The sequence below is a fragment of the Notechis scutatus genome, chromosome 2, assembly GCF_049901735.1.
Source record: "Notechis scutatus isolate UNSWTSFEM ecotype Mainland chromosome 2, rNotScu1.2, whole genome shotgun sequence".
Taxonomy (NCBI): Eukaryota; Metazoa; Chordata; class Lepidosauria; order Squamata; family Elapidae; genus Notechis; species Notechis scutatus.
Genome location: NC_142010.1, coordinates 242,943,160 through 242,961,228, shown reverse-complemented (window position 1 = coordinate 242,961,228; position 18,069 = coordinate 242,943,160). Strand labels below are relative to the sequence as shown.

General features: G+C 37.3%; 1 protein-coding gene across 1 annotated transcript in view; it reads left to right on the top strand.

Annotated features, from left to right (window-relative positions):
• The window catches only part of ITGA1 (integrin subunit alpha 1), a 76,927-nt gene that overhangs the window by 43,967 nt on the left and 14,891 nt on the right, over nt 1-18,069 (top strand). Inside the window, exons 15-21 of the mRNA XM_026666485.2 lie at nt 1,116-1,246; nt 1,808-1,971; nt 3,802-3,938; nt 6,324-6,434; nt 7,264-7,349; nt 11,120-11,255; nt 12,662-12,742. Coding sequence (XP_026522270.2) covers nt 1,116-1,246; nt 1,808-1,971; nt 3,802-3,938; nt 6,324-6,434; nt 7,264-7,349; nt 11,120-11,255; nt 12,662-12,742 — 846 coding nt within the window. The remainder of the gene's footprint in view (nt 1-1,115; nt 1,247-1,807; nt 1,972-3,801; nt 3,939-6,323; nt 6,435-7,263; nt 7,350-11,119; nt 11,256-12,661; nt 12,743-18,069) is intronic.

Below are 18,069 nucleotides of genomic sequence, written 5' to 3'. Positions count from 1 at the left end.
CATAAAATACAATATAGTTTCTCTGTGCAGGTATATAGTCTTATTTTTAGATCAGGTATGTCAAACTTGATTTCATTGATGACTGCATCAGGGTTGTGATTGACCTCGGGAGGGGTGGGGTGTATGTGGCCAGGGTGGGTGTGGCCAGCTCAACATCACTTGTGTCGGGGGTACCTATGGCGGGCCAAGTGCTCTGCCAGTGAAAATAGGCTCTTGAGCTCTGTTTCTGGCTGAGACACCTCCTGCAACACTCTGTCAGCGAAAACAGAGTTCACAAGGGCCACATGTAGTCCTCCCGAGCTATATTTTCTGCTGCAACAGCTTCTTGTAATCCTCTGTGAGTGAAAACAGATCTCAGGAGAGCCACATGTGGCTCTCCTGAGCTCTGTTTTCACTGGCAGAGGCACCATGGGCTAGTCCCTTGCTGTTTCCAGGGTAGCCCCACAGGCCAGATCTAAGCATCCCGGATCCAGCCTGCTGACCTTGAGTTTGACACCCCTGTTTTAGATTAATGTAGGAATAATCTATATCCGAAGTTGATGGCCAACCACCAGGGATTTTTAAAAAATAATTTTCACCCTCTTTTAAATTACAAAAAAGCTCTTTTTCCCACAGCATTTTTATCTATGCACAATCCACAAATCATCACTTTTCAGTCCTGTTTCAGTCCATTAGGAATTATCAGAAATATCAAACAGATCAAACAGATAATCAGAGTTGGAAGGGACCTTCCAACAGATAATCAGAGTTGGAAGGTCATCTAGTCCAACCCCCCGCCCAAGCGGGAGACCCTATCAAACAAATACTTCATTCCTGATCACATAGTCCAATTTCAAATTACTCTTTCTTGCTCTTCACAATCTTTCATGGATCTTTGGCATTCAATGGACTCACCCTCTTTGTAAATCCCATGAAGAAGCATCATCCATTCTGGGATTTAGGTAGGACATCATTATGACAATATAAATGTCAATGTTTATTCAACATTACATATTTTCTGCAATAGTAGGGATATGGGAGAGTTATAAAGGTCTGGAATCACAAACAATTATCTATTTGTAATATGCTTAAGTATATTTTATGGTTGGATGTAATAAAACTGTGCTTCTTCAAAGCGTATTGCTTCTGGTGGAGATGGGGAAAAGATGAAATTTTTTGGACAGTCAATCCATGGTGAAATGGACTTAAATGGAGATGGACTTACAGATGTGACTATTGGAGGCTTAGGAGGAGCAGCTCTTTTCTGGTAGGTGTAGTCAACCTTGCTATCAGTTGTATTCCCTAACCAATTTCTTTGTCATATGTGAATGTAACTGAAGAAATAATATCATTTCATAAGGAAGGGTTGGAAGTACTGTCATGGTTGCAAAATCGGCATGATTTTCAGAAGTATTGAGAACTCTAAAACAGCTGATTGTGTTTTGCATGAAATGTTGAGTGACTGAATTAAGGACAACCCTTGAAACTGGAATACAGAATCTAGGAAAATAACATGACTGGGTGGTAGGCTAAAAAAAATAGACTCTTTTTTTTAAACATTGGAAAATAATGTTAAGTCGAGAGAGGAAATCAAGTTCATTAGGACTGTCTATAATTATTTAAAATGTTTTGTGCTTTACGCAAGCATAGGATCTCTCTTATATTCATAAAAATGTTAGACAGTTACTGAGGCAATTTCCAGCTTAATTTGCCCTCAGCATACACTCAGCTAATTCTTATATCAGCTCACAGCAAGTATACATGCTAAATATTGCAAATATTGCAACACGCTGAACATTCTGTAATATTCCTTAATTGTTTTCTTTAGGTCTCGAGATGTTGCCCAAGTAAATGCTTCCATGAAATTCATGCCCAACAAAATTGATATTCAAAAACTAAGCAGTGACATGCAAAAACAAAAGTTGTATATTAACTCCACAATTTGTTTTGAAATCAGATTAAAGTCAAAAGACATCACAATTAATGAAACAAGTAAGTGGACATCCAGGTTTTTGAACTCTGCATAGATGTTTTCTACCAGGAATGTCTGCTGGGAGGAGAAGGTGTCAAATATCAAGATGGTGACCACTACATTTCATGCCTTTTTTAAATGTGTGTCATACATATAACACACATCAGAAAAAAAGCTGCTATCTTGACTGTTTTGACCTCTCTCCTGAGGATGCTCCTGTCTTTATTGTTCAAACCACAGCTGCAATCAAAAACACTTACTTCTGAACAGTTCTTTAAATCCTGGGCCATCACTTTGGGGCTTAACTTTGTTACATAAACATAAAATAGAACTGATGTTTTTTAAATGGTTTTATAACATTGTATTTCATGCTAGCTAGAAGTTGAAGTAGGAAGATATCACACTATTTAGAACTTTAATAATAAGGGGGAAACAGAAGCCTGGGCCTTAACTACAGCATTCAGGATTCAAAGGATAACTGTAGCTATTTATTAGACCAGAGGTCGCCAACCTTTTGGACCTCAGGGACCACCAAACTCATAATTTTAAATCCTGTAGACCAGAGACCCTGGGAAAATCCCCCCAAAAAGTCTGCAGGAAAATTCCCCATGCCATTTTCCTACCTATCGATCATTCTTTATTTGGGATCGCAGGATACAGTCTCCAGCTCTGTTCTCAGGGGGAGAGAGAGAGAGACTTTTGGCTTCATGCAAGGAAAGCAGCAGCAGAAGTCTTTCTTTCTCTCCCCCAAACTCTGCCAGAAATGAGTCTTTGTGAGACTTGTAGTGCCTGCGCAGCCTCTTGGAGCAGGATGCCTTTCAAAGACTCATTTCTAGTGGAGTTTGGGGGAGGGAAAGAAAGACTTTTGCTGCTTTCCTTGTGTTCAGAAGAAGAAAGAAGTGGAAAGAAGCAGCCCAGTGGCCAGGCCAGGCACGTGGGGCGAGTGGGGCAAGTCCCCCCTCCACCCTTTCCCCCCTCCCCTCACTACCTCGTGTTGTTCGCAATGCAAGCGATGCAAGCCTTGTGTTCCGTGGGCCATGTGGGTGGCACAGCCTTGTGTTTCCACGCAGCCTGGATTAATTGCTTTGCGGGTAACATTTCTCTGCAGACCACCAAAATTTTCTCATGGACCACCAGTGGTCCCCAGCCCACTGGTTGGCAACCAATGTATCAGATGATTATGCTGTATATAGAATGCTAGAAAAAAAACCAATTATGACCTCCAGAGGTTTCTCCTAAAACTGAGAAAGAAAAAGAGACTAAACTCTATTTAAGAGGACAATATATAATTGTTTCAGTGTATGTGAGCAACCTCCTATTGTCTCAAAATTAGATACGCATTCTGTCTATGGACAAATATTGTTGTTGTTTTTTACACAAATGGTAGGATCGGAAATGTATATCCTTTGTTAAACTTTTGACCCATTGCTTTTAATTTAATTCAACTGGTCTTCCTCAGCAGATAGAAGCTTTGATGTACATGGATTTGGAAGCTAAGCAGTATCAGGTCTGGTTAGATTTAGATGGAGGACCTTCAGAAAGTTTAAATGGAAAGAATTGAAATATATCCTGGAGCAGGCACTAGGAAGCTGTTTTCATGCAGCTACCAAGAAAGCTACACCAGCAATTAATGCAAAGGTTTTCAACCCCAAAGCCCAACTTACAGAATTCCAACAATGCAACATAACAACTCTAAGCTACACATATTATATTTGATACCCACGCATTGTATTAATATAGTCTTTAAAAGTGATAGAACTAATGGAGGGAAACAGATGAGCAGCTTTCAAAGAGAGCTACTTTAGAAACATCTTATGCATGGAATTAATTGCTGCTATTTTTGTTCCTAGATATACAGTACTGGTTTACACTTGATTCACAAAGAAAGGTGTCTCGAATACTTTTTGCAGAAACAAATGAACGGAAGATTCAAAGAAACATCACAGTTAGAGGTTCAGAATGCATTAAGCACAACTTCTACATGTTGGCAAGTAAATCATATAAAGTGGTTATCTTCTTTGCTTATTGCTATAATTGCCTTTATCTCATTATTAATCAATTTTAAATAGGGCTAGAGAGAAGTTCCATGAAGATGGGCTCCAGCATGAATCCAAAAGCTCAGAAGACAAAAACCTCTGGTCCCAGTGACTGGCCCAGATTGGATCCTAGCCTGTTTCTATTGTATTGGTCTACTATAGGAAGCTAATATTGATCTCATTGGGGACAATAGCCCTGTAATGCACTATTTTAAATTCAACATGTAAATTATTGTATATGTACTTAAATTATCACAGACTGTTCAGGATGATTGGTGGCATGCTGATATTTGCATGGAGAAAATACCCTTAAAATATACAACTTAAATATATATAATCATCTGAATCTCTTACCCATCTGACTTTCTCCATTTTCCATATGCATTATTTTTCCATTTTCCATATGCATTTATAGAAAATTAAATATGGTGGATGGCTGAAGCTCAGAACTTTGGAAATACAGCATGTCATATGTTGAGATGGTAGATCGTCAATTGAGGGGTTGGGTGGTGAAGGACAAGTTTCTGGCAAATGGATGATTTGTGTCTGGCCATGCCCTGTATATTGTTTACTTCCAACATACCTACATACCTGTAAGGATGGCAGCATTTAACTAAACATGGCTAATCTTGTAAAAAAAAACCAACAACATCCCCCATCAAAATCACCAGGGAATAGGTAGCATTCCCAATAACCCTGGAAAAGACCATGAGCACTTCTATATTCTGCGAAGAAATCAACATATATATCCCAAAGAGTTTGAATTTGATTCAAGGGAATCTATCTTTAGCCCAACACAAAGTTTTTTTTTCACTTATTTCCTTCTGCAAAGAACTTCCTCCTTGAAACTGATGCAATTAAAGGATAATTGAATAGACCTATATTTAATGAAAGGCCATTGCCAACACAGAAAATTAACACATGTGATTTTGTGTATGCATAAATGTTTGTGGTTTCTAGGCTTACCAAGATTTTGTTTATGAGACACAGCAATATCTCATTAGTTACAAATAAAAACTTGAAGAGGAAATACCTTAATTTTTATCAAGCACTAAGATCTAGACAATTCCTTCAGCTGTCACTTTCATCATCATTCTTTTTAAATGCTTATTCGCTAATGATGGGCATGAATGATAAATCTTGAAAGCATTAATTTTTAGTTTGTAACTTACAAGAAAAAAAGTAATCTTGCTGGGTGATAACCTCTTAATACCGTGTTTCTCATATAATAAGGCCGGGTCTTTTTTTTTTTTGAGCCCCCAAAAAATGGCTAGGCCGTCTTTTCGGGGGTGACTTAATTCCCCCCCCCCTTGCATCTTAGGGCGGGCGGCGACAGTTTGGATGTTGACCTCGGCGTTGGTGGGGCACTTTGTATCAGGGTCAACGCAGGCAGCACCGTATCCGGGTGTGCAACAAAAGTACTTCCTAACAGCAATCCCCCCCCCCCGCCATTTCCCCCCCATTTCGCATGTTTTAATATAGGCCTTAATTTGGGGGGGAGGGGCTTAATTTCATTTCATGCCTATAAAACATGCTGGGACTTCCTATTGGGGGAGGCCGTATTGTTGGAGAAACAGGGTAGGAAAATTATACTAGTTGGCTTATTTTCTTCCATCCAGATAGTAGATTTCATACCATTCAGAGGGTTCTTCTATTATGCAAAAATCTGCATTCAAATCAACATTAATCCATGCTATGACCACTTTGCTTTTCATATCACTTGCCCTCAATGTCTCTGACTTGCCAGTGCCCCCAGCAAAGCAATCTGATAATTGACCTTCTACCACCAAGGATGATGAAGCAGCTCCTTAGATGGAATTTTTACTTTTCAATAGTTTTTCAATAGCTTTTTTATTTTTTACATTTGGAGGAGTTAGCACATTTGGAGGAGTTAGCACATTCACTATGCTTTCTAGACATCCTTGGCTCAGGCCAAAATGGAAAGCTTTGTTCCGTGCCAATTTTCAGGAATTAGATCTTTAAAGTCTATTGTATATGACAACCAAGAATGCCTAGCAACACAACTGTCAGGGACATATCCCATGCTTGCTAGATAATTTTCAGAATGAGATAAATTTCATTGTTGTAAATATATATTTCTTTTTCTTTCTTTTCTATTTGTAGCTGTATATTTATGCATTTTTAAATTATAGACTAGATGGGGATTCCCTTCCTTCATATAGCACCCTGTATTTATATGAAAAATAAGGAGGAATCTTGCTTAGAATGGAGCCTTATTAAATAGAGAGATTCAGATTGTCAGTTTCTAATACAGTGTTCTTGTTCTTGAAGAAAGAGCAAATTCCAATGCCTGATTTGCTTCGGATTTTTTCCAGGGCAAGCCTGACTTTCGTGATCCTATAAAGGTTTTGCTGGAGTTTAATTTTTCTGACCCCGAGAGTGGACCAATCCTTGACAGTGAGCTGCCCAATTCAGTAGCTGAATATGTAAGTAACTACAATGTGGACAATTTTAACTTTTGTGTTACAGTATAGAGTTACGTATTAAGAATGACATTTGATCCTCTGCGTGTGAGTTAACTCACTCCATCTATCCCCAATCATTTCCGTCCTCTCTTCAAACAAACTTGTTCCAAAGATGAGAATTTACTTTTTCGGCACCAAGTGTCCAAAGCGCATGCACGTGCATGCATTCTCAAAATGCAATGTGTGCATGCCACCTACATGCCCCACGCCCCCGTGCATGCATGGCAGAGACCTGAAGACCAGCTGGCTGGCAGGAGGTGCACGTGCATATGTGCGGCAGAGCTGAGCTCTTGTGTGCCCAGAGAGAGGGCTCTGCGTGCCACTTCTGGCACACATGCCATAGATTCACCACGGGACTAGAGAGCTCATGTAATTTTTCCCAAAATAAACAAATAAATGGTACTGTCATGTTGGGTCCTCTCTTGGTAAAATAAGACATGCATGACTGAACATGGCCATCTGCTTATTCTATAATAAATTTATATTTGCTTTCTCCATTCTTTAACACAACCAGAGCCTTTCTGTGGTAGGAGAAGATATTTCAGCCACGTTCTTCCTCAGCACATTGTTGATGGGGTTATGGTTATGTATGTATGTCTACATAACTTGGGCTTGCTATCAGATGCTTAATGGAAATCATGGAGCACAACTCTTTTGCAAATCCATATTAGGAATTTGATGACACTATTAAAAACTAGGCAGGACGTTCCAGAATTCCAGAAAGGGAAAGAAATTAGCAGGGGTTAAATAATGTGTAGTCTTTTCATTGCTAATCAATAATTCCTTGTAGATCCATTTCACAAAAGATTGTGGAAACAAGAACAAATGTATCACTGATCTACAGCTGACTGCTAACGCAACCATAGGGGGAAACAGGTAAGTCAAATGAAACACAAATTCTATCTCTCTGTCACTCTGCTTCTCTCTATTTTTTTAATGGAATGTTCTGTTTAAAATATGATTTAAAGAGATAAATATAACCAAAGTAGAAATAAAAACAATGGTAGATCATTATCCTGATCAATGCATAAAAATTATTGAAGCTCTAAAGTAGACTAAAATAGACATTATGGAAAATGCTTAATGGCTGCCCAAAATAACAGCTCCTTATTTTTCCCCTCATATCACTGGGCTGATAAGTCACATGAGCACTCTGAGCCTCCAAAAGAAATGAGGGGGGGGGAGAGGGGAAGAGATAGAGAGGGAAATGGAGAGTTTCATGGAGAGATAGAGAGGGATGACAGAGGCCACGCAGGCTATATACTCTTGCAAGGTCATTCATTAGGGGACTGGAGGCTAAAACATATAAAGAATGGTTGCAGGAATTGGACATGTCTAGTTTAATGAAAAGAAGGAATATGAGTGACATGATAGCAGTGTTCCAATATCTCAGGGGCTACCAGAGAAGAAGGAATCAACCTATTCTCTAAAGCACATGAAAGCAGGACAAGAAGCAATGGATGGAAACTAATCAAGAAGCCTAGAACTAAGAGAAATTTCCTGGTTGTTAGAACAATTAATTAGTGGAATGACTTGCCTTCAGAAGTTATGGATGATCCAATACTGGAAATTTTAAAGAAGAGATTGGACAACCATTTGTCTGAAATGGTATAGGGTTTCTTGCTTGAGCAGGAGGTTGGACTTGAAAACCTCTAAGGTCCCTTCCAATTCTGTTATTCTGTCACTTGGTCTTCCTTACCATTATCTGCAGCTCCTAAATTGTCAAGAATTATTTATTGGTGGCTGAAGGGGACCATATTCCTATTTTAGAAGAGGATTGCACATTTTCAGTCAGAAGGAAGAGCAAAAACTAAACATAAATGTAACTGTATCTAAAGATCTCCATATGTTCATCAGCATGCATGCAAAATTAAGAGTTCTCCTTGCTATCTGTCAGCTTTGGAAGCCATATTCCACGCTGCCACAAGCTTGAGAAAGTGGGAGGAGGGTGGATTCAATTGAACAGCTCTAAGTAGACAAAATAAAATTCTTTTGCTAGTTCAAGGTCATTGAGTTTGGTGTAGGAGGAAATAAGAATATTACTTTTGAAAGGATCGTGATTGGGCCATGTGATGTGATGATGGCCAAGGGGAGGGGGTGGATTTGTAGTTTGGGAAACTGTGGGAAGCCCAAAAATTTTCAGATTCGGGATTCTACAGATGTGCCAGTTGCTATTCTAAGAAAGATACTTTTGAGATATGGTTGTCTCCGTGTTACTGATTAGAATGGAGGTTTGCTGGAACGCTGGCACTATCATTGAGAAAGGCAGGTTGTTGTAGCAGGAACACCACATTTTTCAAAATATGGAATTGCTTTAGATAAAAAGCATAATTTCATGGATCTAAACATGGGGTCATTGGTGGGGCAATATTAAAGAATTCCTTCTAGTTATCTCAGTTACATTAGGCTGTCTTGGGAAAACATAAAAATTCTCTTCTCTCCAACAGTACTTCTGTGGATATAATTAGGAATGTTGTGACATTGCGGAGGTTATGTTTCCTCCCATCCCGTCATTCCATTCATAATTTTCATATTTGGGCCACTAATGGATTGCAGATGCCTGCCGAAATCTGTGTCTCTCACAATGTGTCAAAGCAAGACATTTAAAATAATTGCTTGAAAATGTACATATCAGAAATATATACAAAATATAGAATTTTTTGAAACAGAATTTCCCTGTTACTTGCAATCAGTGTTCACATAATAAAACTGCATAAGGTGAACAGAAACCAATGTTTATGACAACTTTTTCTGATAAATGAATATATTTATATTGTTTTTAATAGTTTTTTTTAATCTCATTTTTAATTTTATTTTAAGTCAGTTGTTTTAGTGGTCTTTGTATATTCTTGATTATTACGATTTATACTGACTGTTTCCTTGTATGATTTGATTGCTTATTATATCCTATGACTATCATTAAGTGTTGTATCTTTTCTTTTATGTATACTGAGAGTATTTGCACCAAGACAAATTCCGTGTGTGTCCAACCACACTTGGCCAATAAAGAATTCTATTCTATTCTATTACTATGTATGCCATCCATAATCACCGAGATGGGCAGCGTTTAATGTGATTATATAAATAAACATTGGTTATGTTTGGAAAAAGATAAATTCAGCCAAACTGAATAGCATAGGAGTGTTCATACTTAGGTGCTCATTAATCATCTGGGTTGTGACAAGGTTTGCGCAGCAGTAGCCCTAAGTACTGTATAATCACAAAGAACAGCTGAGAGCTACACATGTGATCTGCAAGACATGAGTTAACTACCCATAATCTTGAGAAGTTACATGGGAGCCAACTGTCTGTGGAGATTCTCAGTCATCCAGGTCATAATTATCTCAAAGGTGCTTTTTTCTTCAAAAGGCAACTGGACTGGTTTTTTTCCTTGATGAAGAAGAAGAAAACGTTTTGCTTTTCATCCAAGAAGCTTCATGTGTTCTGATTTGTGGGGGATGGGAGCCAATCATTGCACTGCAAATTTCCCTACTCCAGTGGTGGGGTTCAAATTTTTTTGCTACCAGTTCTGTGGACGTGGCTTGATGGGCATGGCAGGGGAAGGATACTGTAAAATCCCATTCCCTCCCCATCCCACTAACCTGCTTTGCAGCTCCGTTCTCTTGTGCAGGGCAACAAAAGAAGACCCAGCCAATCAACTGGGATGCAGAAGGCAGAGAATAGATGGGGGCAGGGCCAGTCAGAGGTGGTATTTGCCGGTTCTCCAAACTACTCAATATTCCGCTACAGGTTCTCCAGAACTGGTCAGAACTGGTCTGCCCTACTCCATTTCAGTGGTGGTAGTCTATCAGTTCAGCCTAGTTCTGCTGAGCCAGTAGCAGCAATAGGCAGCAGAGACCGAATTGGTTCTCTCTGTCGCTCTTCTGTTGGGCCCACCTGCCCACCTGGGCTCCCATACTCACCTTCAACCTCTGAATTTGAAGCGCAGCTGCTTTGCGCGGCACAGAAGAGTGCTGCGTGACAGCTGCTGAAGCAACCGGGATTGTGCAGGCTTGCAGGAGGCAAGTTAGAATGCTTCTGCACATGTGCAAACACCTCTGTGCCTGCACAAAGTGCGCGTTTGGCGCACACATGCATGCAAAATGTGCACACACACACAAAGCGCACCCACCAAGCCACGGCCACCGAACCGGTGGTAAACATATTTGAATCCCACCACTGCTCCATTTACGGTTGAGTGTTTGTAGAAAAAGGGAAAATCATAGTGTGTGATGTCACATCACAGTTATTTTGCAAAACTAAACATTACTTGGGAGAAAGTTCAAATATTAGGCTGTTGTTTTTAGCAATAGTCCAAATCTGTGTTAATACTGGATTCTTCCTTCATATTATAACAGCAGCAGTAATGTCAGGCTTACCCTTTTTCTTTTTTTAACTCTAGAATGACGAAGTAATAAAAAGTATCCCATTTCTAACAGTAAATAGATCTTATACCAATCCATTTTGATGCTCCAATTATATGACTCTGCAACTGTCAAAAAAATGTCCACCTAATTTTCTGTTTCCTCCCCCCACTTTATTATATGCTGCTGACTTAATAAAAGATATAGTTTAAGATCTACAAAGCCAGAACTGTTTTACACTTGTTTATGATCTGTGTTCTTTATCTTTTTTACATTTTTCAGTTTATCTCAATTCATCATCAAATTGAATAATTTGAAGTTCTGGGTCCAAATGTTGGTCAGAAATAAAAAAGATAGTGCGTACAATACAAGAGTCTATGTGCAACATTCTCCAAATATTATTTTTTCTGGAATTGAGGTAGATATTTTTAAATTATCATCTTGTTGGGAGAGGAAAAAAGTAATGCAAACTCATTTAGAGAAATTAGGATGTCCATTATTGATTTTTCTACATTCCAGGTTTACATGTTTATTTATTATAGATTTATGCCACATATTTTCTCGGGAACTCCCAGGAGGCAAATGAGGGACATTCTCTTATTTTTTCCACAAAATGATCATTCTATGAGGAATATTTATTATAATACTGTACATACATAATATGACTATATGTGGTTCCTTTGCAAACAATCCTGTGGAAATTTCAAAGATTGGTAACCATTACCATGAGAGGAAAATGTTGATTAAAAAATAATAATTGATTGAAGCCAGAGTTCTAGGCATGCTAGCAGACCCTAATCCAATGACATCTAGTTTTGAGAAGATTTATGAAGTAGTTGTACAACTTGTAGTCAGAAAGCCTTGGATTTGAATCCATGTTGCTTTTCATAGTTTAATTTTACAAAGAGGGAAATTATAGAATGTGGTACATAGAGAGCTATCCTGTTAGTTGTATTTAAATAATAAAACTTAGTTTTCTGTCCCACTTTTTTGTCACTTTCTGCACATTTTTCAGAGGAAAATGTGCCTCTCTGGTGTATATGACTGCACTGAAACTCGTGGACGATTTTATTTCCTTTACAATTGCATCAAATGCCTTATAATGATTAAGAGTTAATCAAGTCCTGCATGTTAAATGTGTGAATGTTTGTATTTCTATTTAAGAATAAGGAACAAGCAGATTAAATCCATATCAGGGCCATGGCAGATGGAGAGAGAGCTTCAAACTTTTCCTGAACTCTTGAGTCCTAATTAAAATCATCCCCAGCTGTTACTCTTCCAATAAGGAAGCTCTCCTTAATCTTGACGAAAGTTTCCAGAATAAATAGCAGTTTTAGAAATTGTGAGTTTTGAGGAAGGCAGAGCAAGGGGTATGGTGAAAGGTAGATTAGTAGATTAGTAGACTAGACCCTAAAGGAAATTCAGTTCTTGCTCAGTTATGAAGCTGCACAGGGAGATCAATTATTCTTCACTAATTCTGGTTCACAAAGTTTGGGACTACATAGCAATAGCACTTAGACTTATATACTGCTTCACAGTGCTTTCTAAGCCCTCTCTAAGCGGTTTACAGAGTCAACCTATTGCCACCAACAATCTGGGTCCTCATTTTTCTCAGAATGTATGGAAGGCTGAGTCAACCTTGAGCCTGGCGAGATTCGATTTGCCAAATTGCAGGCATCCGACAGTCAGCAGAAGTAGCCTGCAGTACTGCATTTTAACCATTGCAAAACCGCGGCTGTTTGTCGCAAATATGTTTTGGGATATTGATTTTTTTTCTATTATTACTATTTTTAAATAATTGATTTCTTATCATTTTATATACAGAGAATACCAAAAGATAGCTGTGATACTGGGCAGAACATCACTTGTAAAGTAGGCTATCCCTTCCTGTCTCCCAAGGAGGAGGTAAGACAATGTGCAGAACAGTTGGGTGACATGTGTATAACATATTTTAAATATAAACAAACACAAATGATATTGGAAAATATCTGTTCTCCTCCTACCAACTTCTTTTTTCTGGGTGACTAGATTTTGAATCAAAAGTGTATATGTCCATTTGTGTGTCTAGCATAGCATTTTTTTTCTGTCATTCTTGTAGCCTGTCATTTTTAAATCCACGTTCAGATCAGTTGAGGTCTTATCTGATAAAACCTATTACTCTTCCATAATATCTTTTAAACATAGCTTATATACAATGGCAGACACGCTTAAAATTAAATTCTGAGTCTGCTGTTCACAAATATCTTTTAATATGTCCAGTATTCCACTATGATGTTCCATTCAGCATTAGTAAATGAAAGTCTTCTTCTCCTTTAATAGTATTATTTGGTTCCTTCTGCTTCCCTCTGGTGTCCAACAAAGTTCCATACTACCATTTTTTAAAGAATTCATAGTATGTATGAATTTGTGTGTGTGTGTGGATATATGCATACATGTCTGTGTGTCTGAATTAAAAGTGTATATTTCAACATTTCTCCAAATGGCATCCTACAATGAACAGAAGTTACCAGTTAGCAGAAAGTTAATATAGTTCATGTTTACCATTCATACCCACAGGAAACAAAACAAGGATTAAACATAACTAAAAGTAAAGAGGAAATAAATAGAGAAGCAGCAAATGGAATGCATATTTAGAACTTTCTCCTCAAACACCTTCTCAAATGAGGAATATTCTTCATTAGTTTGACTAATGAATGTGATGTGATGAGATATAGTCAGATGTGATAAAGTTGTTGCATTCTTTTTTAGTTTCTATACGTGGGATGGGAAGGATAATGTTTGTCCTGATGTTATTAGAAGACAAATTCCAGATAAATATCAATAAAAGCAACAGGAAAACAACAGTTCAGAATTGAGGGGACTTTAGTTTGGATCTTGAAAAGAACAAAGTTTGGCCTTGAAACATACTTAATCACCTCAGGTAAAAACCTAGATTACTTGTTGCTTAGAGAATATTGTGCAAACCTATGGCCTATGTGAATTCAGCAACCAGATAAAGATGCCAATTCCACAAGACATTTCACACAAAATTTATATTACTAATTTATCTCTAATCATAAATGGATAAAAGAGGGAAGGATTTTTTTAAAAATAATAATAATTGATTGAATTTCAGAGCATTTAAAAGGGTGAAAAGTCTGGGCATTCCAGATGCTACTATAATACACTAGAACTCCCTACTTTTGACTATTTTCACATTCCTGGCTGGTTTAAAAGACAAAAGTTCCTGTAAGCCCTTTCCAACACCACCAAATGGATTGGACAGGGTTTGTCTTGTGTGAATTCTGAAAACCATAGACGTAGAATAGAACTTATATGGGAACTTAAACAATAATCTTCCAAGAGGTCAAAGTGTCTCCAAGCTGCATTTTGTGGATAATATGTATTTATATATTATTAACCCCGATGTAAAATGAACCTGGTTGCAGATATCAGGGAAGCATGCCTTAATGTCTTTGTGATCATAAGAGCAATTGCTTCCTTAGAGCTTATGACCAAAGAGATATTTATCTTCAGTTAGACAAAGTTTAGGCAACCAGATTCTTGATTCAGATCTTCCTCTGAGAATTGAAGTTTATGTGACAGGATATGTGGGAGGGCTGGCCTCTGACCTATGTGTGAGATCATGTGAACTTCCTATAAATATTATATTTCCTTAAGGGAAAAACAGGAGAGTTGAACAGCCAAGTAATATATAGTATGCTCTGTACTAAAAAAAGTGTGTGTATGTATATATACAGTATATATTGTATATAATGTGTGTGTGTGTGTGTGTGTGTGTGTGTGTATACTGTATACCAATATATACTGAATCTTTATACAGATTCTTCATAATTCAGGAAATTAAAGCATGTACTTATTTTTCTTTATTTGCAATTTTTTTAATAGTTCTTCCAGCATACTGAACAGCATTTATTAAATATAATCCTTATTTTAAATGTATCTATGTTGCCATAAAAGCTAAAAGGAAAGAACTCTTATGGCTAAAATAATAATGAAGTCCACATGATTTCACATACAAGCCTTCAGGTAGATGTTGATTCTTAGCAACCAGATAGGCAGGGGTTTTTTTTTAGACTGATCTGTCCCCAACCTAGTTCTATGGAGTGAATTCATTTGGCACTGTAATTGAGTCCATCCACTTTGCTGGTGGTCATCATTTTTTCCCTTTCTTCTTTTCCCAGCATTACTCAATAGACTTTTCTAGAAAGTTTGGTCTTCTCACAATGAAGCCAAAATACTATAATTTAGGCCTGCTCTTTCATGCCTTGAGATGGATTTGTTGTATAATCCATTTCTTTGTTCCTTAGCCATCTGTAGCATCTCAGGAATCTTAAGCAATACTAAAAACACTGATATTCTTCCTATCTTACTTCTTAAAAATCCAACTTGTCCCGGGGAAAACCATTTCTTGCATAATTCTGATTGTTGTAGGCATGTAACACATCACAGTATTAGAATATTTTTTCTAAGGCCTTAACTGCTTCTCTACTAAGTGCTAGTTTGCAACATATTTTTGACTGCTGTTTATATTTACTTTTGTTAGGCAATCCCAATTAGCTATCCACCACTTCAGTAACTTCACTATCAATTCTAAGGCTGGTGTACCTTGATGTACCTGTTATCATAGTTTGCTCTTCTGCATATTTAATCTTTGTCTTCATCTTCAGAGTAATTGAATTTCATTATTAGATACTGCACTACTTGCATTTTCAGTTAATTTAAATCTCACCAGATAAGTATATTGATGTTCCTTCCTCCAGCTTTAAACCACTCTGATCTTCAGATCCAGTTCCCCAAACCTTATAAAATTATAGCTGAAATTTAAACTATAAAACCGTTGTCTTTAAAATTAAAAACAGATTTAGATATTTTTAATTTCCCAATTCAAAGTGATGAGAAACAATGTAACAGAATTTTTAACTAGAGCTGTCCACCTTCTGGTTTAACTTCTTGTGTGAACTCAGCTAATGATAGTTTATTCAACAAATCATTGTTTAAAATATATGATCTATGATTCATTCTCTCTCTCTCTCTCTCTCTCTCTCTCTCTCTCTCTCTCACACACACACACACACACACACACACAGAGAGAGAGAGAGAGAAAGAGAATGAGAGAGAAAATGTCTTCTCTTCAAAGAAAATAGTGAATCTTCCATTCTCCATCTTATGCAGCCTCAGTCCTTCCTACTCTCCTGCTAGTTACACTTTTAAAAATTGCATATTAATTGTATTCATACAAATATTAAATGTGAGCCTCCATTACATATATTTCCAGCAGAAGGAAACCCCTGTACTTTATTTATATATGCATAATACCTTATTTCAAATTTTATACCACCTACTTCAAATATCCTAGAGATGATACCAATAAAGGAAAATATTTGTAGTTCAAAGTTGAAATGAGGAATCCTTGGTGGTCTCTGAGCTGGCTTGTTTTCCTGCAGACATTTCATTATCCAAACTAGGTAACATCATGACTAGAACTGATGATGTTACCTAGCTTGGATAATGAAACATCTGCAAGAAAACAAGCAAGCTCAAAGACCACCAAGGACCATTGTAGAAATGCCCTGATGGTCTGGAACAGCTATCCTTTTTGACTGGATGCCACCAAATGAATGAGCTAGAGTTCCGCTAGTTATGCTTTAGGCAAAGCAAGACCAAAAACAGCTGTAACCTTTTAGAATGATGGGATGCTTCATGTTAAAATATACTTCTTACCTTCACTCACATTGGCTAGTGAAGACAGAACAGCTGTTGTGGTAGCATCCAGCCATTCTTGTTAGTGTTTCTGTATGACTGAGACTTTATAAGAATAATTTATGTGAAATTCTGCTCTTTTTACCAGATTGTCATATTCTGTCATCTGGCTCAGTTGTCTCGACAGGAACTTGGCTAAAAATGAACTTTCCCACAATATCTTCTCCAGTGCCTTATAAGCAAAATACCTTTACTACTTGCAGCTTTTTGCTACATGGTTTATGAAATATATTTACATAAAGCAGTCTGTCTATTTAGTGCAATATAAGCCCTATAAAAAAAGCTAAAAACCTGCTAGTGAAACTCAGTGGAATTAGAACAGAGAAATAATTGGTTTGGTTGGAATTGGACAGAGGAAACAATTGGAACAGAGAAAAATTAACTCTGTATGTATAGAGAGGAAGAGACATAAGCTTGTCAGAAATATGCAAGAGCTGGCAGAAGGGGAGTGAAACATTATTTAAATCAACAATAGTAAGGTAACATTTGGAAGTGGATCAGGCATATGCCACCCTTATTCATTGAAGTATAAGAAAGGGAGGGTTTACAACACAATCAGGCTTGCAAGATTGACCATTAGGTAGACCAACCCCCAAAAAATCAACCCCATAGGAAAGCTAAAATTGCTTTTTGTGGAGATTGGCATGTGGAGATTGGTAATAGAACCTTGCAAGCCTGATTGTGTTGTATCTTTTGCCTAGGTAATAGTTCTTGCACATTTCTGTTAAAGTCATCTTCCTTATTCTTTAAAATATTTCCTGCAGATATCACATCTCTTTCTACTCAAGTTTCAGGGAAACCCTCTAATCCATGCACATTTCCTTATTTCGATGACTGTGTTATTTATAAAGGAGATGTGTCTCTACCATTTCAGGAGAATATTCAAAAAACAGTTTAGTCTCAATAGCCCATCTTAAAAGTGATAAAAAAGTGCAATAATTTAATTCAAGTCCTTGTATTTCTATCAGCAGTTGTCAATCCATGATGATACTATCACATTACTCATAACTATTGGTTATATTATTTTAAGGTTATGAGCTGAACATTAATAATAAGTTGAAGGAAGTCTATGTGATGGGCATTATAAAAATATTTTAAGCAACAATTTTCAAATGTTGTCCATGTTCATACCTGCATGTAATATTTCTAAATTAAAACAAAAATTTCAAATGAATTGTAGCACTAGGATGATTTTGTCATTCACAGTTTTTTTGCCTTTCTTTTTCATATGCACAGATTTTATTTTGACTTTATATAAATATATATTTATATTTAGATAAACCATTAATCCAAATGTTCACAAGAACTTCATAATGTGTGTGTGTGTGTGTGTGTGTGTGTGAGTGTGTGTGTGTGTGTGTGTGTGTGTGTGTACACACTAGGGACTGCCTCCAGACTTTACATCCTCATCTTCATTTTATTGCTCAGTGTAGATAAAAATAAAACATTTATTTTACTAAGGGGAAATG